General features: G+C 40.9%; 1 protein-coding gene across 2 annotated transcripts in view; it reads left to right on the top strand.

Moving 5' to 3' along the window:
- GPM6A (glycoprotein M6A) overlaps window positions 1-25,089 on the top strand; it is a 448,503-nt gene that overhangs the window by 405,771 nt on the left and 17,643 nt on the right. For both annotated transcript variants that reach the window (XM_077279524.1, XM_077279523.1), the window contains exons 4-6: window positions 7,083-7,236; window positions 18,466-18,542; window positions 19,908-19,973. In XM_077279524.1, coding sequence (XP_077135639.1) covers window positions 7,083-7,236; window positions 18,466-18,542; window positions 19,908-19,973 — 297 coding nt within the window. The remainder of the gene's footprint in view (window positions 1-7,082; window positions 7,237-18,465; window positions 18,543-19,907; window positions 19,974-25,089) is intronic.

Genomic DNA, 25,089 nt, shown 5'->3' with positions numbered 1-25,089 from the left:
ATATATATACTTTTTCTTTTTTTTTTTTAAGCTGTGGCAAAAATTAAGAGACCACTGCAAAATGTTCAGTTTGCTTGATTTTTCTCTTCATAGGCATATTTTTGAGTAAAATGTAAATTGTTCTTTTATTCTATAAACTTCTGAGAACATGTCTCTGAATTTAAAAGCAATACATTTTGTATTTTTTTTAAAGAAAAATGTTCAAATTTTTTTTTTAAATCCCAGTGTTTTCAGATCTCAAATAATGCAAAGAAAACAAGTTCATAATCATTTAGAAACAACAATACTAATGTTTTAACTCAGGAAGCGTTCAGAAAACAATATTTTGTGGAATAACCATGATTTTTAATCACAGCTTTCATGCGTGTTGGCATGCTTTCCACCAGTCTTTCACACTGCTTCTGGCTCAAAACTTTAAGCAGTTCTTCTTCTTCTGGCTTGTGACTATCCATCATCCTCTTGATTACATTCCAGATGTTTTCAATGGGATTCCGGTTTGGAGATTGGGCTGCCCATGACATGGTTTTGATGTGGTGGTTTCTTAATTTTTGCCAGAGTTTTATGTTGGATATTACCCCCCTAGCCTAAAAATAGCAGCATTTTTTTTAGTTGATAACACCTTTGTATTATCTGGAGATATTACAATGGAGATATTACTAACCCTATAGTTACATGGTAAATAAACACAGAGCCAGTGTGAAGTCCTTTATTTGAAATGAAAAACACATACTTTTACTTTTTATTTAATAACAAACACAGTTATAATCACCTAATGCCCATTCCATTGAAGCCATAGTCTCCTGTAAAAAGACAAAAATAGAAAACAACCATATCCTACATCTGTCTGACGTTCTGTCCCACACCGTAATCCATGTCTGGGATACATAGTTTGCAATCTGAACAGTGTTAAGATGCGACCGTCCTGGCTGAAAAGCATTGGATAATGAGCTGTTACAAACTCAGCCTCAGTGATTAGCGGTGACGTCCTCGAGGTTACCGCAGGTCACTGAGGCTGCATTCCCAGCTGGGTTCCTGAACTTCGGAGACTTTAGTGAAATCATTGCTCGCAATGTGAGAGAAAGTCTCATGGTACAGCGCTGAGCTCAGCGAGTCACTGACTGCTATTGCTGTTATTAGTGGCAGCAGGCATAGGCTAATGAGAGTCGTCCATCAACCGATGCCTATGACCTTAGTTAAAATTTTTATCTCCAGTCACAGTTACTGGCTTACGCTGTCACCTGACAGAGAAGGAGCAGCAGCGCTCTGACCGTCGGTAATGATCTTGTCACTGATCAGAGCCATAGGTGTTTCTCATGCTGATATGCAAATGACAGCACGAGAAACTCCTGGTGTTTGGGTGCCAAACCCGAACACTAACACGGACTTCCTGGTGAAGTTCGTGTTCGGGGTCTGTGCCCAAATAGTAGGTGTACAGTACGGACCCTGACCTTTACTGTTTGGGTTCGCCCATCTCTAGAAATGTTCTCCTTTGTGTTTTAGGCAAAAAATATATTTCACCTTTCACATTTTAAAGATAACAAAAAGGAAAGTGGGCAAAAAATGCAAAAGTTGGGCACCTTGCATGGTTAGTACCTAACAGCACCTCCTTTTGAAAGTATCACAGCTTATAAACGCTTTTTGTAGCCTGCTGTAACAATTTTGTCACATCACCCTGGGAGATCTGAGCTTAGAAAATCATTACATAGTGTGAATCGCAGGTCGTCCTTTCAGCCTGTGTGCTTCATATCCCATATTAAATGGATTTCGTATCCGTTGGTGCTGAAGAGGTTAACAACCCTTTCAATGCTGGTTAGAAATTTGCAGCTCATCTCACAGCTCTTCCTGACCTGGTCATTTTGTCTCTCTATAAAATCTGGCCAGACCTTCCTTCCAGTGAAAGTTTAGTTCCTAGTTCCCTCGAGTTGCTGTGCTCAAGTTGAAGATCATTTTTGCTGCTGGAGATTGTTGTATGCTGTTTTTCAGTGTATGCTTTCCTCATTAGTAGTGTTGAGCATTCCGATACCGCAAGTATCGGGTATCGGCCGATACTTGCGGGTATCGGAATTCCGATACCGAGATCCGATACTTTTGTGGTATCGGGTATCGGTATCGAAACAACATTAATGTGTAAAATAAAGAATTAAAATAAAAAATATTGCTATACTCACCTCTCCGACGCAGCCTGGACCTCACCGAGGGAACCGGCAGTGTTCTTTGCTTAAAATGCACGCGTTTACTTCCTTCCGTGACGTCACGGCTTCTGATTGGTCGCGTGCCGCCCATGTGGCCGCGACGCGACCAATCACAGCAAGCCGTGACGTAATTTTCAGGTCCTCAATGCCTAATTCTAGGCATTCAGGATTTTAAAATTACGTTCCGGCTTGTGATTGGTCGCGTCGCGGTCACATGGGCGACGCGACCAATCACAAGCCGTGACGTCACGGGAGGCAGGAAACGCGCGCATTTTAAAATTACGTCACGGCTTGTGATTGGTTGCGTGCCACCCATGTGACCGCGACGCGACCAATCACAGCAAGCCGTGACGTAATTTCAGGTCCTGAATGCCTAATTCTGCATTCAGGACCTGAAATTACGTCACGGCTTGCTGTGATTGGTCGCGTCGCGGTCACATGGGCGGCACGCAACCAATCACAAGCCGTGACGTAATTTTAAAATGCGCGCGTTTCCTGCCTCCCGTGACGTCACGGCTTGTGATTGGTCGCGTCGCCCATGTGACCGCGACGCGACCAATCACAAGCCGGAACGTAATTTTAAAATCCTGAATGCCTAGAATTAGGCATTGAGGACCTGAAAATTACGTCACGGCTTGCTGTGATTGGTCGCGTCGCGGCCACATGGGCGGCACGCGACCAATCAGAAGCCGTGACATCACGGAAGGAAGTAAACGCACGCATTTTAAGCAAAGAATGCTGCCGGTTCCCTCGGTGAGGTCCAGGCTGCGTCGGAGAGGTGAGTATAGCAATATTTTTTATTTTAATTCTTTATTTTACACATTAATATGGTTCCCAGGGCCTGAGGGAGAGTTTCCTCTCCTTCAGACCCTGGGAACCATCAGGGATACCGTCCAATACTTGAGTCCCATTGACTTGTATTGGTATCGGGTATCGGTATCGGATTAGATCCGATACTTTGCCGGTATCGGCCGATACTTTCCGATACCGATACTTTCAAGTATCGGACGGTATCGCTCAACACTACTCATTAGCCTATTCCCATTTGGTTTGTGCATTCCTACCTTTCCCTATATACCTCTTTACCTTTGGTGAGTATTTTGTATGCTTATTGCTTTGTTATCCCTTTCTGTCATGGGCGTTTATACACTGGCATTTTTGTCTCATGCCTCCTGTGGTAGGGGACAGCTTAGGGTATAACAGGAGAACAGTAAGGCACATGGCCCAAACTTCCTTACCATCAGAGCTACCTTTGAGGGCAGGGAAAGTTAGAGCCCCAGCCCTGGGGACGATGAAGGACCCCTTCCCCTAATCACATATAGTTATAGTGTGACACCAGCCAAGAGTCTTTTGATTCTTATTTGAGGGATTTTCACCCATTCTTCCTTGGAAAATTCTTCCAGTTCTGTGAGATTCCTGGGTCGTCTTGCATGCACTGCTATTTTGAGGTCTAGCCACAGATTTTCAATCATGTTCAAATCAGGGGACTGTGAGGGCCATTGTAAAACCTTCAGTTTGCGCCTTTTACGGTAGTCTTTTGTGGATTTTGATGTGTGTAGAATTATCCATTTGTAGAAGCCATCCTCTTTTCAACTTCAGCTTTTTTACTGATGGTGTTATGTTTGCATCAATAATTTGCAGAAATTTCATTGAATCCATTCTTCCCTCTGCCCGTGAATGGATTTTTGTTGCCCAAGAGTTCTATTTTAACCTCATCAGTCCACAAGATGTATTTCCAAAATGCATCCAGCTTGTTTTGATGTACTTCTAAAGCTGAATTTTATGATGAAGATGTAGGAAAGGTATTCTTCTGATGTCTCTTCCATGAATGTCATATTTTTGCAGTTGTCTCTGACCAGTAGAACAATGTATTACAGTTCCTGAGTCTGCTGAATCTTTCTGAAGGTCTTTTACAGTCAAGCGGGGGGTCTGATTTGCCTGTGTAGCAATTCTATGAGCAGCTCCCACTAAAATTTAGCTTGGTCTTCCAGACCTTATCTTGACTTCCAGTGTTCATGTTAACTGCCATTTCTTAATTATATTTCTGTAATGAACACCAGGGGGGAGTATGGAGAGAGGCAGCAAACTCACGCTGGAGCGAGCGGCAGGGTGCAAGCCACATGAGAGTAAGACCTGAGAGATGTGACCTCCGAAAGAGAGCTGCATGACAGCAGGACCTGAGACACGTGACCTCCAGGGGAGTGCCTTGAGGGAGAAACAACTTCCGTACGGGAGAGAAAATGAAAGCGGGAGCCTGCGGTGCCGGGAGTGAGGTCAGACAAGCCGAGTTCAGTAATCAGAGGGTAACGCAGTTCCCTAGGGATTAGGCAGAAGAATGGTACAATACAAGCCGTAGTCAGAAACCAGAGAGAGGCGCAGGCAGGAGGGAAGTCAGAGAACTTAGCCGAAGGTGAGAACCGGAGAATCCTAAGCAGTACAGAATCAAAATGCAGACACAAACCGAGGGACAAGCCGAATCATACACAGGACAAACACACAGAGGAACAAGCGGTATACACTAGGGTCACTTAGGTCAGCTACTCAGCCGAGAACGGATATATCACTGACAGAGAATCATGGCACCAGAGCGGGTTAAAATAGCCCTAGCCAAACTAAAAGCAGGCCAAGCAGAGCTAACCCCAACAAGCCCAGGACGGGGAAGGAAATCCCATCCTGAGCCATGACATTGTTAAACTGAGGAAAGGGCAACTTGAAAACACTTTGCTATCTTCTTATAGCCTTCTCCTGCTTTGTGGACCTTCACCATTTTCATTTTTAGAGTGCTAGGCAGCTGCTTAGAAGAACCCATGGCTGCTGATTTTTGGCACAAGGTTAGAGAAGGCTGTTTATTTTTTAAAGCTGGGAAATTTGCATCAACTAGCCCTTTCTAAATGATGGCCAACCAAAACAACCGACAATCTTGAATTTCCAAGGAAATTCTTTCCGAAACGCCCATCAGGGTGCATGGCAACAGAACGTGGCGACCCTTAAAGGTATATTAACCTCATATTTTATTTCTCGCAATTCTCCAACTATTTTCACTTTTTGCACTTAGTATAATCTTATGGTTGAGCACATATTTTACTTTTGCACTGGCTCCTTAATTTGATCATTATATGTGGTACAATTGATTTTGATATGATATTGGCGTTTTTGTCCAGTCTTGGCACACATGTTTTTTCCTATTTTTCACTCGAGGAATATGTGATATAACTGGGTCTGCTGGTTTTTGATTGATATATATAATTTATACAATCTATCATTGGTAATTTCTGTTCTAAATACGCACACATTGTTTTCTTAGATTTTTTAATTGTTGTATATTTTGCCACTTTTTACTTACTAAATGCATAATGTTAATTATTCAGTTTCTGGTCACCCTTGGAAATTAACTGATCATTTATTGAGCACAGGTGAGGATTTAAACTAGGATTGGGTGCATTATATGACCAGGTGACAAAACTTTTGTCTTGCCAAAATCTGACCATTCTGTGTCCATTAACTGATCAATATTTCTGCATTGATGGCAATTTATTTTCTTAACCTAAACCACATTTTGGAGGGTTTCAGCTTTCAAAAGAATAATTTATACAACCAATGGATGAATTTAACGTCAGGTTATTAGCTTTTATTTACGTAACATGGGTAAGCGACATAACTTCTGTCAGGGAGTGTATATATCTATATATAAATATATTTATTTTATTTTATTTTTTTCCTAAAATTCAAAGGAAATGTGCCATCTTTAACTTTAGGCCTTTTAGATATAATTTCTTCTTCACCTTTCTTAACTGTTCACAAGAACAGTAATTTTGACCAGGAATGCACATACTTTTACATGCCACTGTATGTATAATTTTATCAGTGCATCTATGTCTAATGTAATTTATGCCTCTCCTATGGGGGTCACTGTCTGTTGACTGTCTTCCTTCATGTTCTTTCTTACTTTATTAGACCACGATATATAACTAAAATTTTGCATTACAAGTATGTCTTAATAAAAAATTATTTTAATATTCCCTTGGTGGTTTGTGGCTACTCCAGCAGTGTTTTTTCGTTCTAACAATTTTTAGCAAACTGCATAAATCAAAAGCACAAATGAATATAAGAAACTATGGAATATATCTTATTAGAAAATAATATGATTCTCTCTCCACTAGTGAGTCATTGTATTCCCTAACATCTCTCTACTAAACTTGTTATTCAACATGAAAAATCAAATCCATCTTGCCCAAATAAGATGTGCTGCCAATGCAGTGAGGTGTCATTTCACAAGATATATCAAAATCTATGGAGAGGGGGTATAGGGGAGAAGAAAGTAGCAGTGAGAGGAAACAAAACAGAAAATGCAGATTCTAGCTTATAGCTAGGTCATACTACTACTGTATTCACAGCTACACAGCTCAGTACAGCTGTACAGTATTTTCCTGCTACTAAAGGGAAAAGAGCAGGGATCCTTCTGTATTTAGTGTGTGAGAAACATCATATCAGTGTCCACCCACTAGCTCAGAGTCAATTGCAAATTACAGCTAGAGCCTGCAGAGGGGGAAAGTGATGAAAATGCAGAATATAAGACACATAATGAGTAGAAAATGTTATTCCTCAAACACGCATTGGCAGCATATTCTGAAAGAATAGTTCCTCTTTAACCACATCCACGCTAAGCTACAAATATATTGTAAGTGATTAGGGAATAACATTTTCATCACAGTGCTTTTTAATAACACTGTGAAAATCCACTTTAATTGCATATTGGCTTAATCTCTCAATCATGATTAGAACTAGAACATTGTCATTTACAATACTAAAAGACAAACCTAAAATAATGAAAAGGATGTTCTTGGCATTTTATATATGTGAGCTGTAATAATGTGTTTGTTTCTATTTTAGTTTATTATGCTGACATACCTGTTCATGCTTGCCTGGCTCGGCGTCACAGCGTTCACCTCCCTACCAGTCTACATGTACTTCAATATTTGGACCGTTTGCCGAAATGCTACATTAGTCAATGAAGCTAACTTTTGTTTGGATCTTCGCCAGTTTGGTATGTGATTATTATATTTTATTACAATGCATTTGTATAATGTATAACACTGGTAATATTAGAAGGGAAACTTAAAAATAAAACATGAAAGGGATGGAAAATAGGATTCATGTGTAACCTTAAAGGGAATATCTAGTCTTCTAATAAAAATGTGCAGTCACTGTATGTGACCGCACACTTCTGAATCCTTACAGTGTGCGTGCTGCATGCTGTCGGGATTCTCCGGTACTACATGCAAAAAGGGGTGGCCAAGTGACCACTAGTCTGCACTTTGCATACCTGCTGTCACGTGATGACCATATGTGCTCGGTTTCACCAAGGGCCAAGCATGTCTATCGCAATATGGCCGGAAATAATGAAATTGGCAACAGCAGAGTATCCTGACATTGTGCGTAGTGCACACTGTAAGGATTTGGAAGTCTGCAGCTACAGAGTGACTGCAGTCTTTTTTTTTTTAAGAAGGCTGGACAACCCCTTTAAGGATATGTTCAGATTAGCTCTTATTGGTTCTGTGGGGTGTGTATTTGTATGGCAAGAATAACAGACTATAGTGCAATCCACACCACTACTATTTCATTACTTTTGTATCTTTTATTCTCTGTTCATGTGTTATACTTTGTATATTGGCTCATAATCTATGCCACTTGCTTCAGTAGGATCATTGGTGCATTTTGCAGAGAGAGAGACATTGCTACTACTCGTTTTGCCGCTGCTTTCTTCTATGCTATTACTTCCATGTATTTTATTTATTTTTAAATCATCATGTTCTAATATAATATAGAAATATTTTAATTCCCGTGCTGCCAATCAATGGTCGGAGCAGGTTACATAGAGCTCATCAATATGGATGACGCCGTGACATCCTACTGATAGCACAGTGATTTTATAAAATCCACGACAAGCAGACTAGTAGGTGACACATCACTGGAATCAGTATCTCTGTCTTTACATTATCTCTGAATCGATTACAAGAAACTGGTGCTGGATTGCTGTATTGTGGACACCGGGTCTGAGACTCACATGCTCCAACATCACAATCCCTAAATCTACCAATAGTCTTCTTCACTCTCCAAATGTGCTCTGCAAAGGAAATAAATTGAAATTCACTATATGGACAAAATGAGGTTTGATAAAGACCCATCACGGGGTCGAAACGTTACCTACTTTATCCTACCTTAATACTGTGGTGACTTCAATGAAACTTTGCTCGTGTTATGCATTTAAAAACCCAAAATCTGATTGCGGCTGTTTCCTTAACTAATTGCCTTTAAATGACACACATATGGATGGCAGAAATTCGAGAGACAGCCTCAGATTTCTGCTGCAGATCCTCTTGTGAAATACACGTAGGCATATTCTTGGCTTCTGAAACTGAAGATACGCAGTGGTGAGGCTTTTGCAACTTGTGCATAGATTTATGCAAACTTAATTTAGACATTATTTGCAGCAAATCTGCCGTGTGTGAACACACCCAATGACATAGTAAGATTATGAGAGCACTAAACCTACAGCAACATCTACTGATCTTATGAAATGCTCTTACTTTCACATTTGTGTGCTAAAATCAGGCATCAGATTATCAGATTTTCCAGATTACCACCTGAACGATTAAATATTAATAAAGAAGCAAACAGACAACTTCTGCAAGCAAAGCCCACAAAACTCATCCTCATGAATAAAACAGATAGTTATTAAGTGTGTTAATTTGCTGGAATATCTCATTATCCACAATCTGAAAAAAAAATCATAAATAATAAATGAATTCTCAGTATTTTGTAACCACAAAATCACCAAGAATCTGGAATTTTTCCTACATAGCAGATATAATGGCAGATAACAGTCCTCCCATTTTTCTTTATTATGGCTTTTTCTATAGTTTAGGTCACAGCTGAGCGTTTTCTTTCTGCCGCTCCAGTCCAGCGTCCATTGATAAGGGCAGGAACATATTTCTTCTTTGGTGTCTGTGTGCAGTTGCCTTTGTTGATTTAGTTTTAAGGTCAGGAGTTCCTGTGAACATTATTATAACTCTGTTCGTTTCAGATATAGATGGATTTTATTATTAACAGATGATTACACATACTTGTCGGAGATATATTATTTTATAGCGAGGCTAGCTGCACCACAGTATATCACAGCAGGGCAGGGTAAAAGCGTTACGCTTGTCACAGGCATCACTGCAGAATAAGTAGTGGGTTTTATATATTACTGTACATGTATAATGTTCCATCTGATTGGATTATGCTTACATTTTAAAGGGATCTTGTCAGCAGGTTTTTAGACCCCAAACTAACATCATCTATGTAGAGTCCCTCTAATAAAAATGTTCTGCAAGTGCAAGGAGGTGGCCCTCCACTAGGTCTCTGACCTCTCTCCCACTGCGCTGATGGCCTCCTGTCAGTAACTGACAGGTCACTCCTTTCTGATCTGCACCCCTGCCCCAGATCTCGCGCTAACACCATCATACCAGGGAGTGACACATGCGCAGATTGATAGTTCTTCTCTCGAATGCCATCAGGATGCTACTGGGCATACACAGTAGAAGTCTGTGTCCTTTAAAACAAGAGCACAAACACCCACTCATGGTGCCAAAGTCAATCCAAAGATTGAACTAGTAGACCTTTGTCATCATTGTTGGACTCAGAAGAATACTTGGGGCATCATGGAGCACTGGAGAAGAGGGTGCAAAATAGACTGGAAGTTTGGCAGACAAGCTCTAATAATTGCATCAAGACTCAAGTTCCTCGGACCCATCAAATGAAATAATTCTGAGTGATCTTGTCCTACAAAGAACATGTGCATGTCAGTGTACTGTAGGATAAGTTATTTGTGTATCCACCATAAAATAAGTTTTGTCCTCTTCAAATGAACTCTTCTGTACACCTTTGTCTACTGGTACTCTGGTGGGCTAGCCCCACCATGGTTGGCATCCAACACAAGAGAGCAATGTTTTCTTTCGTTGCATAAGGCATTAGTATTTTGTTAAAACATGCAGAATAGTACAAAAATCTCATCTGTACTTCCCCTCCGCCCCACACAGACTGCTGTGACCTTATCTGAAAGGTGAAATACAGCAACATGACACATGTGTAAAAATATGACAAAGTGACAAGCACTAAAATTCAAATACCCAAATATTCCCTTATATCGGGTATCAAGTCATAGACCACAGTGGTTATTATTCAGTCAAAAATTAAGTTTAAATTCTCACATACTTGAAATAACGTTCATACCTAACCCATAAGATAGGGTCATCAAACTCGTGTGCATAACATGTACTAAAGCATATGGCTACAGTATAGTGCCCAATATATCTGTGGGTAAACAAAACATCAGTGGGTATAGAATAAAAATTAACTTTTTTATCCATCTGCTTCATCCACATAGATATAAAAGAAGGTCCTCCTTTTCAGAGGATCCCCATCTGGTCAGCAGGATGCAGATCTTGGAGCTTGCCCCATAGTGCCCAAATTGTCATTGGATAGCCCTATTGTCCCAAAAGCTCCCGCCCTCAAAAGGGTAGTCCACAGCTTTCCCTGCCTTTCTAACCCTGTATTTGCCCTATGTGCCTACCTATACATTTCTCCTGTGATAGGTCCTCAGTGGAGAGCATATGCATGTCTTCTATTATACATGGACATCAATGTCTAGTAGTGACCCTTATTATTAAGAGTTCAGTGTGGCACACATCACCAACTGATGCTTAATTTTATACCTATTCATGTGGTAAAAAGTATTAAACAAACACTTTCATTTTAAATTATATACTATAGGTAAGGAATCCTACCTACTTGCTACCATGCCCCTGTTGAAACACACACGACATGTCACATGAGTCCCAGGTGGAACGCATTGAAAGAGGAAGAACACTCCTCCCGAAAATTACATTTATGCATGAAGATCACACTCTTGATGGCTACGTCATCGGCAGCACCATTAGTCAAATGGCAACACTGGGCCTTGTGACTTTTCGCATAGTGACGCGTGTCCTAGACCCCTCCACAGAATTTCGCCATCCTGTTTATGTTGCAACCTCTAATCATCCCTCTGCCACTCCCCTCAGGGAAGGCATGAGGCTACATCCCGAAACATCCTGTTTAGAATGGACAGTAACCCGACTTCAGGGGTCATATATATTACAACTCGAAAGTGCAAGAGACCTAAATCCTTGTTTTTCAGATATTGAATACTGTACTTATATTTGTTGTTAAGATAAATTTCATTTCTTGAAACCGTCTCTGAAAATATAAATACTGCTAATGAAAAATGTGATTAATCCTGGATATTTTCAATACATAACCTATAACAGTAGATATTTGAGCTATTAAGGGGTAAAAAGAGGGGGTGGGCAAGAGGAAGGGCTGGTGGGGGCATTGTCACATATAGTGGGTAAGATGTATGCTCAAAACATCACATCATTCAGTGTCATTTTTTCAGTTTATGGCCTAAAGCAGAATAGATCTTATCCTCTGGGTATGTTCTCTCAAAAGAGCCCAGTTAGGAGTCTCCTCAGTACATCCATGGGAGCTCTCTGTGGGTTTCTCTACCTTAGTATATGTATATCGATGTGATATTTAATCCCCCAATGCACAGTTTTGGTCATTGGCTCCTTTTAAAGCCCTACTGACCTTGTGTGTCTACTGATCTAAGTAGGAGGAAATGGTATAGTCAAGATTCTATTCTACAGGATGTACACATTACTGAACGTGATGGTGCTAGTTATGCTGAATAGCAAAATCTTATAAAAAAGGACGTTACTTAGGTTGAATTATAAGAAACATCCGAAATTCAACTGCTCATTGAGGCCTAGAGACGAAGCCGTGCTGAGTTTAAAGATCCACTTGGTCTCCTTTTTTAGGATCATCTGGTCTCAATCCCCCTCTAGTAGGTTTAGATATTTTATCTATCACCATAGAGCTGATGGATGTTTTCCAGCCTCCATGAAGGATATTTATATGTTTTGCAAGGGGATTATCCCTCTTATGTTCAGTGTCACCTAAATGCTCATCAACTCTGCGTCTTAGCGGCCTCCTTGTTTTTCCTATGTACTCAAGGCCACATGTGGCTTTGTATACAACACCCTTTATGCAGCAGTTGATGAAGTCTCTGATGGTAAATGTGTCATATGTGACATTTCCTTGGTAGGTCTTCCCTGATTCTGCATTTGTAGCACCCTTTTAGACCGGAATGTAGCCATATAGTATTCTGTGGTACAGAAAAATGGCTATGGACCAATCTGTCTTTGAGGGACTTGCTCCTTCTGAAGGTGATTTGGAGGTAAGTGTCCAGATCGCTACTGTCTTCATCCATCTTAAGGATGGGCCAGTGTTTTGCCAAAATGGATCTACTTTCATGTGCTCTATTTGAGTATGTGGTAATGTAAATTATACAGGTTTCCCTGTCAGTTCTTTGGCAAGGAGATAGGATAGAGTAACTATTTCTTCTCTTCATCTTTCTATAGGCATCCCTTAGAATTTTCTTGGGATATCCTCTTAGGAGAATCCAGTCTCTCAATTTCCTGGCCTTTTCTTCAAAGGTCTCATCCCTCGTACAATTACGTCATAACCGCAGATAGTGGCCTTTGGGAATTCTTCTCTTGAGTGATACAAGGTATTTACTCATTTCAAGAGGGAGTTGCTGGCCATAGATTCCCTATGTACAGAAGTTGCCAAGTACTATTCAAAAGACTTTTGAATGATCACAGCTAGGAATGATAGTTCATCCAGGTTATGCTCATATGTGAAATGTATTTCAATATCATTTAGGTTAAGGCTTTCTACAAAGCCTTTAAGTTCTTTTGGTGTGCCCCTGCAAATAAAAAAAAAGACATCATCTATATATTGACTCCACATATCTATTTTTTCAGTATATCTCCAATTTCCATCTGGAAAGATGGCCATTTCCTCCCACCATCCCAGGAACAAATTAGCATAAGTGGGAGCACATGGGCTACCCATCATTGTGCCCCTGAGCTTGTGGTAGTACTTACAGTTGAAAATGAAGAAGTTCCTAGTTCGGCAAAATTCAAGAGTTGTCAAAAGAAAATTGTTGTGAGATTAATACTGGCACACTCTTGCAAAAAGGTAGTAAAGACCATTAGGATTCCTTACTAATAGTATATAATTTAAAACGGAAGTGTTTGTTTAATACTTTGACCCCATGAATGTGTATAAAATGAATCATCAATTGGTGATGCTGTGGACTACCCTTGTAAGGGCAGGACCTTTTGGGTTAATAGGGCTATCCAATGATGATTAGGACACTATAGGGCCAGCTACAAGCTCCACATCCTGCTGACTAAATGGGAATCCTCTGAAAAGGAGGCCCTTCATTTATATCTGTGTGGATGAAGCAGATGAGTGAGAAAGTTCCATTTATTCTATACCCACAGATATATTGGGCACTATACTATAGGCAAATGTTTTTGTATATGTTTTGCACATGAATTGGATGACCCTTATCAGATGGGCTAGGTATCAACTTTATTTTTGCTCCAACAAAGTGTTAATCCGCACAGCGGGGAAGCCCACTCAGTGCACAGGTAATTGCATGAACTGATGCTGCAAGCATGTATACAGCAGTAAGTGCTCCGTGAGCCGGGGTGCCACTCCAAAGAAAATAGCCAAAAGTGTTCAAAAAATTGAAAGGAATGGCTGTCACTCACTGGTTAAAAACCTTCTTTATTCTAATACTTTAAAACATCGGCATCGGGAGGATGGGAGCAGGAGTTGAATGGATGACAGCCGTTTTGCGCTGCAGTGGCGCTTCTACTGGTCACACGTTATTTTTGGTCTGTGAGGATTTAAACTTCATTTTTGACTGCATACCCACCATTGTAGTCTATGACTTGATACCAGTTATATGGGATCATTTGGGTATTTAAATTTTAGAGCATGTTAATTTGTCATATTTTTATCTATGAACACTAAAAGTGAGGTTTTATTATACTCACCATTGCTGCTAACAATTGTCTGAAAGGTGTCATCTGTGATGGATAAAATAAACTGTAAATGATCCAGCTTCAGATGTATAGACTTCAGTGGTTAAAGCCCATAATTTCTTGGTGCGATCAAAACATGAAGATACAGTTTATATGATAAATGGAAACCAACTTGTTTCAAATGTCAGAGAATTCTTAGTGTTGGTGTCAGCTAAGCTAATCAAATCAGCTTAGCTAATATAAATTATACTCTCCCTTAACCCCTTAACGACCGCCAATACGCCTTTTAACAGCGGCAGTTAAGGGTACTTAAACCACAGCGCCGTTAATTCACGGCGCTGTGGAAAAAGTGAATAGCTCCCCCCAGAGTGACATTTTCTCTGGGGTCTCGGTTACCGGGGGTAGCCGAGACCCCAGAGAACATGATTCGGGGTTTTTTTACCTACCCCCTGGTTGCGATCGCCGGTAATTAACCGTTTACCGGCGGTCGCAAAAAAACCCCAAAACGCGATTTCCCATTTAATTTCTCTGTCCTCCGATGTGATCGCACATCAGAGGACAGAGAAATGGGGTCCCCGATCGCCCCCCGATACTCACCTGTCTCCCCCGGTGCTCCTCGTGGCTCCCGATGGGCGCCGCCATCTTGTTCCAGCCAAAAAATGGCCGGGGGTAGCCGAGACCCCAAAGAACATTATCGGGGTCGGTTTTTGCCGACCCCTGTTTTGCGATCGCCGGTAATTAACTGTTTACCGGCGACTAGTGTTGAGCGATACCTTCCAATATTTGAAAGTATCGGTATCGGATTGGATCGGCCGATATCCAAAAAATATCGGATATCGCCGATACCGATACCCGATACCAATACAAGTCAATGGGACACAAATATCGGAAGTGATCCTGGATGGTTCCCAGGGTCTGAAGGAGAGGAAACTCTCCTTCAGGCCCTGGGATCCATATTCATGTAAAAAATAAAGAATAAAAATAAAAAATATGGATATACTCACCCTCGGACGAGCCCTGGCTGTCACCGCTGCAAGCGTCTGCCTCCGTTCCTAAGAATGCAGAGTGAAGGACCTTCGATGATGTCGCGGCTTGTGATTGGTCGCGTGACCGCTCATGTGACCACTCACGCGACCAATCACAAGCCGCGACGTCATTGCAGGTCCTACACTCACTGCATTCTTAGGAACGGAGGCTGCCGGTTGCACCGCTAAGGTCCAGGGTCCGCCAGACGGGTGAGTATATCCATATTTTTTATTTTTATTCTTTATTTTTTACATGAATATGGATCCCAGGGCCTGAAGGAGAGTCTCCTCTCCTCCAGACCCTGGGAACCATACGCACCGCACACGCCTGGGAACTTATAGGAGCTTCCGATTCCGATTTCCAATATCACAATAATATCCAAACTCGGTATCGGAATTCCGATACAGCGAATATCGGCCGATACCCGATATTTGCAGTATCGGAATGCTCAACACTACCGGCGACCAGCAAAAAAAAAAAAAAGCAATGTGCACATCAGAGGACATAGAAATAGGGGGATTCGGGGACCCTGTCATACTTACCAGTGTCCCTGGGTCCTCCTGTGTCCCCTCCTGGCCGCCGGCTTCTTCCTTCGGTAAGAAAATGGTGTGCGCATGTGCAGTGCGCCCGCCATGATCTGCCGGCCGGCAGCTAGAGTAGGATTAGGGTTAGGGTTGGGGCTAAAGTTAGGGTTAGGGCTTGGGCTAAATTTAGGGTTAGGGCTAGGGTTTGGGCTAAATTTAGGGTTAGGGTTAGGATTGGGGCTAAATTTAGCATTAGGGTTGGGGCTAAACTTAGGGTTAGGGTTGGGGCTAAAGTTAGGGCTAGAGTTAGGATTGGGGCTAAAGTTAGGGCTAGGGTTAGGGTTGGGGCTAAATTTAGGGTTAGGGTTGGGGCTAAAGTTAGGGCTAGGGTTGGGGCTAAAGTTTGGGTTAGAGTTGGGATTAGGGTTAGGGTTTGGATTAGGGTTGGCATTAGGGTTATGTTTGGGATTAGGGTTAGGTTTAGGATTAGGGTTAAGGTTAGGGTTGGGATTATCGTTAGGGTTGTGATTAGGATTATAAATCGGGTTGGAATTAGTGTTAGGGGTGTGTTGGGGTTAGGGTTTGAGTTAGAATTGGGGGGTTTCCACTGTTTAGGTACATCAGGGGGTCTCTAAAAGCCACAGCCAATTTTGCGCTCAAAAAGTCAAATGTTGCTCCCTCCCTTCTGAGCTCTGCCATACGCCCAAACAGTGGTTTACACCACATATGGGGCATCAGCGTACTCGAGATAAATTGGACAACAACTTTTGGGTATTTGCACTTGGGCATTCAAAGTTCTCACAACACATCTAGATAAGTTCCTTGGGGGGTCTAGTTTCCAAAATGGGGTCACTTGTGGGGGGTTTCTACTGTTTAGGTACATCGGGGGCTCTGCAAACGCAACGTAACACCCGCAGACCATTCTATCAAAGTCTGCATTCCAAAACAGCGCTCCTTCCCTTCCGAGCTCTGGCATGCACCCAAACAGTGGTCCCCCCCACACATGGGGTATCAGTGTACTCAGGACAAATTGACAGCAACTTTTGGGGTCCAATTTCTCTTGTTACCCTTGTGAAAATAAAAACTTGGGGGCTAAAAAAATCTTTTTTGTGGAAAAAAAAATATTTTTTATTTTCACGACTCTGCATTATAAACTTCTGTGAAGCACTTGGGCATTCAAAGTTCTCATCACACAGATGATAGATAAGTTCCTTGGGGGGTCTAGTTTCCAAAATGGGGTCACTTGGTAGGGTTTCTACTGTTTAGGCACATCAGGGGCTCTCCAAACGCGACATGGCGTCCGATCTCAATTCCAGCCAATTCTACATTGAAAAAGTAAAACGGCACTTCTTCTCTTCCAAGCTCTGCAGTGCGCCCAAACAGTGGTTTACCCCCACATATGGGATATCGGCGTATTCAGGAGAAATTGCACAACAAAACGTTTGGTTACATTTCTGGTTCTGAAGTAAAATGTTTGCAAAAAAATTTAAATGTTCATTTTTTCCTTCCACATTGTTTCAGTTCCTGTGAACCACATAAAGGGTTAATAAACTTCTTGAATGTGGTTTTGAGCACCTTGAGGGGTGCAGTTTTTAGAATGGTGTCACACTTGGTTATTTTCTATCATATAGACCCCTCAAAATGACTTCAAATGTGATGTGGTCCCATAAAAAAAATGGTGTTGTAAAAATGAGAAATTGCTGGTCAACTTTTAACCCTTATAACTCCCTAATGAAAAAAAAGTTTGTTTCCAAAATTGTGCTGATGTAAAGTAGACATGTGGGAAATGTTATTTGTTAACTATTTTTTGTGACATATCTCTCTGATTTAAGGGCATAAAAATACAAACTTTGAAAATTGCAAAATGTTTACAATTTTCGCCATATTTCCGTTTTTTCATAAATAATCGCAAGTAATATCGAAGAATTGTTACCACTAACATGAAGTACAATATGTCACGAAAAAACAATCTCAGAATCAGCAGGATCTGTGAAAGTGTTCCAGAGTTATAACCTCATAAAGTGACAGTGGTCAGAATTATAAAAATTTGCTCGGCTCGGTCATTAAGTACCAAATTGGCTCTGTCACTAAGGGGTTAAACATTCACCTTATGCAAATGAGTCTGCTTGCTAGGCCTTTTTGAAAGCTGAGATGTGCATACTACAGGCATCTTGTCTTGAGTCTCAGGATGAAATTGAATGACTTCCTTATCATAATTTAAAGAAGCACTCCCATCAAAGTTTTAACCTCCTAATATAATGCAATCATCTTATTATATAGCACTATGTACATACAATTGCTCATTTTGACTTTCAAGCCAGTAAATTCTCTTTTCTTCTGTAATGTAGAGGCAGGAAGTTTCTTGTCCCTGCATTTATCATTGCCCTCTTCAACTCCTGACTTAACTGCTCCCCCATCCCACCAGGGACTTTTGCAGTGACTGATGACTCATACAGGGAAAATTGACCTCCTGTTTCTACATAGAGATTGGAAGGATTCAGTTATCAGTTTTTAATCACTTGATGTGATAGACCTAATGGAAATGAGAATAATTAGCTGGGTAGAAAGGCAAAATGAGCAATTGTAAGTACACAGTGCTATATAATAAGAAGATGTCAAGTGGATAAACATTTTAATGGGAGTACTTCTTTAAGAATGTGTGTGTCTTATTTTCCAGCAAAAGCAGAAAATGTAAAGTTTTATTATAAAGTTGTGCTTATTCATCATGTCTTTTTTTTTTAGGTATTGTTACTATTGGTGAGGAGAAGAAATTGTGTACCCCATCTGAAACCTTCCTGAGGATGTGTGAGTCCACTGATGTGAGTAATACAATGCTACATGAATACATTTTATACTTGATTCTTTTGTTACCAAGGCCGTAGTGCTGAATAATAATAGTCAGCGTTACTAAGCCACAGCTCTGTTTGCAAAACCTGACTTAATAAAGCGAGGAAAGTAAAAGATAGGATTCAAGTCTGTAAAGTTAAAATCTGTAGCTTTACTGTAATCATGCAGTAGCTAAATAGCCCATAAATTGTAGTAATCAGACTGCTTAAATGGCAAATCTGATCTATCAAAACTTTCATTGTTCCTTTAATTTAGAGGGTGTCAGATTTAAGTGTTGTCCACTTTAGGCCAACCCCTTCTTAAATGCTTAATTTCTCTAGGTAAAAGCAAAAACATATACTTGCCTCCCAGACTTCTTCTATTCCAGAGATGTCACTGCTGTGTCTCCAGCCTTGACAGTTCCATCTGACAGCAATGTGACAGTTGCTGCCAATCAGAGGCCACTGATTGGCTGCAGTGGTCACATGACTAAATCAGTAGCCATGGATCAGCTAACACTTCCTTCAGGTGGAACTATGAAGAATGCTGTCTAAGAGCATATATCTGACATAATGTCACGTGACCTTGGAGACACAGTGCCAACATCCCTGGAACAGCAGTAATCCAGGAGGTGAATATGGGTTTTCTTATTTTATCTGCCACTTTAGCATTTAAGAATGGGTATATCCAGGGGTGTACAACCCATATAATTACATGACAAATTAGAACATCATCACACAACAAAGTGAATTTGATATTTTTCATCCTATCACATCAGTTTTTGTAGCTACATTTTGCCTCCATCACTTAACCGAATTGGGTTTCTTATTAGTAATTTGAGAGCAATATGATAAATCATGCAATACTTTCACAGTTCCCCACTCAGATGATTTAGTATGTGTAAACAATTTGTCAGAAAAAAACAAAAATAAAAAAAAACAATGACATGAACGTAAAAGAGTACTGTGTATGCTGTTGATACATTGCACTCCATAATTAATCAGTATACAGTATGCTTCTTAGCTCCCTCTAGTGGTGACTGCAGGTATTCAGTATTTCACAATTTAGGATTTTGTCCCTATAGATCACTTGACGCTCTGTCAGTAAGGTATAAGTATAGCTGTAACCAATATAAATATACAATTAGAAACTAAATAGCATAAAACTGTTGTCCTTAGTTCAGTACAAGCCACAGTGTTAAGGGTGGACAGTCTGTTTAAAGTATGTCTGTGGCAATATTATATGTGAATAGTCTTCTTATAAAGTCAGGTCACTTTATCATATTTGCAGAACAGTGGATGATAAGAAAATGTCTGTTCAATTTGATTTCTGATGTCTTATTTTGTCTTTCTTTATAGCTTAACATGACTTTCCATCTCTTTATTGTTGCTTTGGCTGGAGCCGGAGCTGCGGTTATTGCTATGGTAAGCTAATGATTTATTAAATATATACCAAATCCAGTTGTATACCTCTAATTATGGCATCTGCTGTAGGGACAGGAGAACAGGGGAATATCCCGAGCATTTGCAAAGTGCAGCAGATATTAACTTACTCGAGATATTGTCTTCGTTCTTCTGATGCCCTGCAGTCCCCTGTATGCCTGACTGCCAAGAACATTTGGGATGGGCTGTAGCCAATGGCAGCGATAACCATCTCAGGAGGGAGGCACATCGAAGGGATGAGTTTTAGAATAAGGAGAACAAGATAGTGAGAGTCCTTACATTTTTTTTTCCCTTGAGGCCAAGGCTGTAAAGAGTACCCATCATTTATTTATGAGAATAATAATTAGAAATCTGCTTATATTTGTTCTGCTGGACTTATCATTCATTCTCGAAATCTCAAATTCATGGGTGATGTACAATTAAAAATTAATTATAATGTGGCACCATGTTAGCTGAAAAAATCAATGTAAATACTTTTATGCGCTAAAAAAAAAAACTAATTGTCATTTTGGGGCATTTACATCAATTCATGGGTAAAATTTCTCCCAAGTGAATTCAGGTTCCCATTACTGAGATAGGTGACAATTGGTGCTATGGAACTTGCCGCAGAATGAGTGTCTGTCTCTAGCGCCTCCCGCCTCGTCTCTCTCCATAGATTTTCAAAAACATCAACTGTCTCCAATCTCAGCAATGGGAAAGTCTGTCTTCACTGAAAAAAGGATTTTACAGATTTTACCCAAGAACTGAGATTGAATAATCAGTCCGGCAGGAGAAATGAGATCATTTCTCTGGTGAGATAAACAGTATTAGAAAGCTGCTTTTTTCATGTATGCTATTAATTTATTAAATCACAAGTAAAGCGATAGTTACTCTAAGGCTACTTTCACACTAGCGTCGGGCACCGCACTACACAATGCGTCATTGTGGAGAAAAAACGTATCCTGCAAAGTTGCCTGCAGGATGCGTTTTTTCTCCATAGACTTTTATTAGCGACGGTTGCGTCGTGTTTTGGCGCACCGCCGGCACAAAAAACGTTACTTGTAACTTTTTTTGTGCGTCTAGTCCGCCATTTTCGACCATGCATGCGCAGCCGAAACTCCACCCCCTCCTCCCCGGACCTTCCAATGGGGCAGCGGAAGCGTCGTAAGACTGCTTCCGCTGCCCACGTCGGGCATTTTTTTCACAGTATGCGTCGGTACGTCGGGCCGACGCAGCGCGACGGCCCCGTACCGACGCTAGTGTGAAAGCAGCCTTAGTGAAGTGTGAGGGGAAATATTACATATCAGGGTGTGTCTCAACTAATAGGGTATAAGAAAAATGATGCCACAAGGGTTCCATTGAAAGAGTCATAGGACCGGACCTCCTCAGGGATTTCACTTGTATCATACGTTTATAATCATATTAATAAATGCATGTTAACGATTGCAGCATGTTGCTAATGCATCCAATAATTGTATAGTATGCACCCATACAAGTATATGGGTGTGTGGAAAACATCAGATGCATTCAGATGTAATCCGAGTGCAGTCCGATTTATGTGGACAAAGACAATGGAGAAGATGAAGAAATTAAGTTCTCCGTCTTCTCCACACCTGTGCTGGGACTCTCATGCGAGAGAATTGACGCATGGCTCAAACTCCAAGAATTCTAGCAAAGTGTCATTACGCATAATCGGCCGATTCTCTCGCATGACAGATCATATGGCCGTGTGACCTCAGCCTTACATGATCAGTCTCTTCCTGAGAAATTGGCATATGGATTGATAGGCCACTGAGGCTTTAGATCTGCGGTCTCTGTCACTCCAGCTCTATTCCCCATGTAGCACCACCTCCCCCTACTTGACTGGCAGCCTCCATGCCATCTGAATTTAGGCAAAACAGCAGTCAGTCAAGCAGGAGGATGTAGCACTTTGCTGGGAATAAAGCTGGAGTGACAGAGGCTTCACATCTCCAGCTGCATTTAACCATCAATTCAAACCCTGATTTGTCAGTAGCAGACCGGTCATGGAAACATTGTGCTGGACTTGCCTTTAAAAGAGCTATATGTGCATATAAATAGTTTGGGTGTGAAATCCTGCTGACAGATTCCCTTTATGGAATTTTTGGTGTTAGCAATTATAAACTAACTATAAAGCTGCCATTTATCCTGACATACATTAATACATGTGTCCCACCACATTAACCCTTTAGTGACCACCAATACGCCTTTTTACTGACCTGCGATATAAGAGAATAGCATCCCCCGACAGGTGACAATCCAGCAGCTGTCGGCTGTACATTAACCCCTTCATGACCTTGGGATTTTTCGTTTTTCCATGTTCGTTTTTCACTCCCCTCCTTCCCAGAGCCATAACTTTTTTATTTTTCCGTCAATTTGGCCATGTGAGGGCTTATTTTTTGCGAGACGAGTTGTACTTTTGAAAGACATCATTGGTTTTACCATGTCGTGTACTAGAAAACGGGAAAAAAATTCCAAGTGCGGTGAAATTGCAAAAAAAGTGCAGTCTCACACTTGTTTTTTGCTTGGCTTTTTTGCCAGGTTCACTAAATGCTAAAACTGACCTGCCATTATGATTGTCCAGGTCACTGTGAGTTCATAGACACCTAACATGACTAGGTTATTTTTTACCTAAGTGGTGAAAAAAAATTCCAAACTGCTAAAAAATAAATAAATAAAATTGCGTCATTTTCCGATACTCGTAGTGTCTCCATTTTTCATGATCTAGGGGCGGTTGAGGGCTTATTTTTTGCGTGCCGAGCTGGCGTTTTTAATGATTGCAATTTGGTGCAGATACATTCTTTTGATCGCCCGTTATTGCATTTTAATGCAATGTTGCGGCGACTAAAAAAAATGTAATTCTGGCGTTTCGATTTTTTTTCTCGTTACGCCGTTTAGCGATCAGGTTAATGCTTTTTTTTATTGATAGATCGGGCGATTCTGAACGTGGCGATACCAAATATGTGTAGGTTTGATTATTTTTTATTGATTTATTTTGATTGGGGCGAAAGGGGGGTGATTTAAACTTTTATATGTTTTTCATTTTTTTCACATTTTTTTTAAACTTTTTTTTTACTTTTGCCATGCTTCAATAGCCTCCATGGGAGGCTAGAAGCAGGCACAGCACGATCGCCTCTGCTACATAGCAACGATCTGATGTTAGCTGCTATGTAGTAGAAAATCAGGTGTGCTGTGAGCGCCGGCCACAGGGTGGCGCTCACAGCTACCGGTGATCAGTAACCATAGAGGTCTCAAGGACCTCTATGGTTACAATGGAAAAGCATCGCCGACCTCCGATCATGTGACGGGGGTCGGCGATGCGCTCATATCCGGCTGCCCGGCCGGATGCGGTAGTTAAATGCCGCTGTCTGCGTTTGACAGCGGCATTTAACTAGTTAATAGCGGCGGGTGAATCGCGATTTCACCCGCCGCTATTGCGGGCACATGTCAGCTATTCAAAACAGCTGACATGTCCCGGCTTTGATGCGGCTCACCGCGGAGCCCTGCATCAAAGCAGGGGAGCTGACATCGGACGTACTATCCCGTCCGAGGTCAGTAAGGGGTTAAGCTGACAACTTACTGCATTAGCGAGGATCAGGGTTGTCACCAACTGTGGTTGTTTAACCCATTAAATGCTGCTGTCAATAGTGACTATGGCATCTAGATGTTTAATAGAGAGTGGTGGCTTACTCCTTAAAGGGAACCTGTCACCTGAATTTGGCGGGACCAGTTTTGGGTCATATGGGCGGGGTTTTCGGGTGTTTGATTCACCCTTTCCTTACCCGCTGGCTGCATGCTGGCAACAATATTGGATTGAAGTTCATTCTCTGTCCTCCGGAGTACACGCCTATATGCAATATTGCCTTGCGCTGGCGTGTACTCCGGAGGACAGAGAATGAACTTCAATCCAATATTGCGGCCAGCATGCAGCCAGCGGGTAACGAAAGGGTGAATCAAACACCCGAAAACCCCGCCCATATGACCAAAAACTGGTCCCGCCAAATTCAGGTGACAGGTTCCCTTTAACCCCATTGGCACCCTGAGTACTTGATTATGTGGTTCTGCTATTTGCCATGCGAATTCATCGCCAAATAAAAGTCTTAAAGTCTTCCAACGGCCTGTTCAAAAGTTATCAAAATTTAGGTGGTAAAACAACTTTTTTCACTCCTGTCATGCCACTTTGCATTAATTCCTAAAAAGCACCTGAAGGGTTAATGAACTACCCGAAAGCAATTTTGAACATGTTGAGGGGTGCTATTTTTAAAATGTTATAACTTTTGAGGGTTTCCAATATATAGGACCCCCAAAAGTCACTTCAAAACTAAACAGGTCCCTAAAAAAATCTGTTTTGTAAATTTTCTTTAAAAAAATGAAAAATTACTGCTGCATTTTTAAACCTTCAAAAATGCTAACAAAATAAAAGAACATTTTACAAATGGTGCTGATGTAAAGCGGACATGAGGGAAATGTTATTAATTAATGTTTTTCTGTGGTATGAATATCTGGATTAAAGGGATAATCAAAGTTTGAAAATTAATAATTTTTTAAAAATGTTGTCAAATTTCTGATACTTTTATAAATAAATGCAAAACATATCAACCTAAATTTACCATTATCGTAAAGTATGATTTGAAAAAAAAATCCCAAATAAATGGGATATGTTGAAGCATTCCAGAGTTATTACTACGCAAAGTGACACTGGTCAGATTTCAAAAAAATTGGCTCCGTCATTAGGAGGATAACATTTTGGAATCAGTTAAAACATTTTACATTTGTCACCTGCACAGAATAAAAACTTAAAGAGTAACAGTTTTAATTTTGTTTTCATGAATCAATAATGTTCTTAAAATATATTACAAAGTTGCTTATCTTTATCAGAAAAATCTGCTTATTTCTTCTCCAGGACAGATCATTCATACTGAAAATTCTCAATTTACTGGTAAATTATGTATTTAGCGAAGACAGACTTTCCAATGACTAAAGGCCCCGTCTCACATAGCGAGATCGCTAGCGAGATCGCTGCTGAGTCACAAGTTTTGTGACGCAACAGCGACCTCAGTAGCGATCTCGCTATGTGTGACACGTACCAGCGATAAGGCCC

Source organism: Ranitomeya variabilis, chromosome 1, assembly GCF_051348905.1.
Source record: "Ranitomeya variabilis isolate aRanVar5 chromosome 1, aRanVar5.hap1, whole genome shotgun sequence".
In the NCBI taxonomy this organism is placed as follows: domain Eukaryota; kingdom Metazoa; phylum Chordata; class Amphibia; order Anura; family Dendrobatidae; genus Ranitomeya; species Ranitomeya variabilis.
Note: the sequence above shows the minus strand (reverse complement) of the source record. Positions and strands in the feature narration are given on the sequence as shown.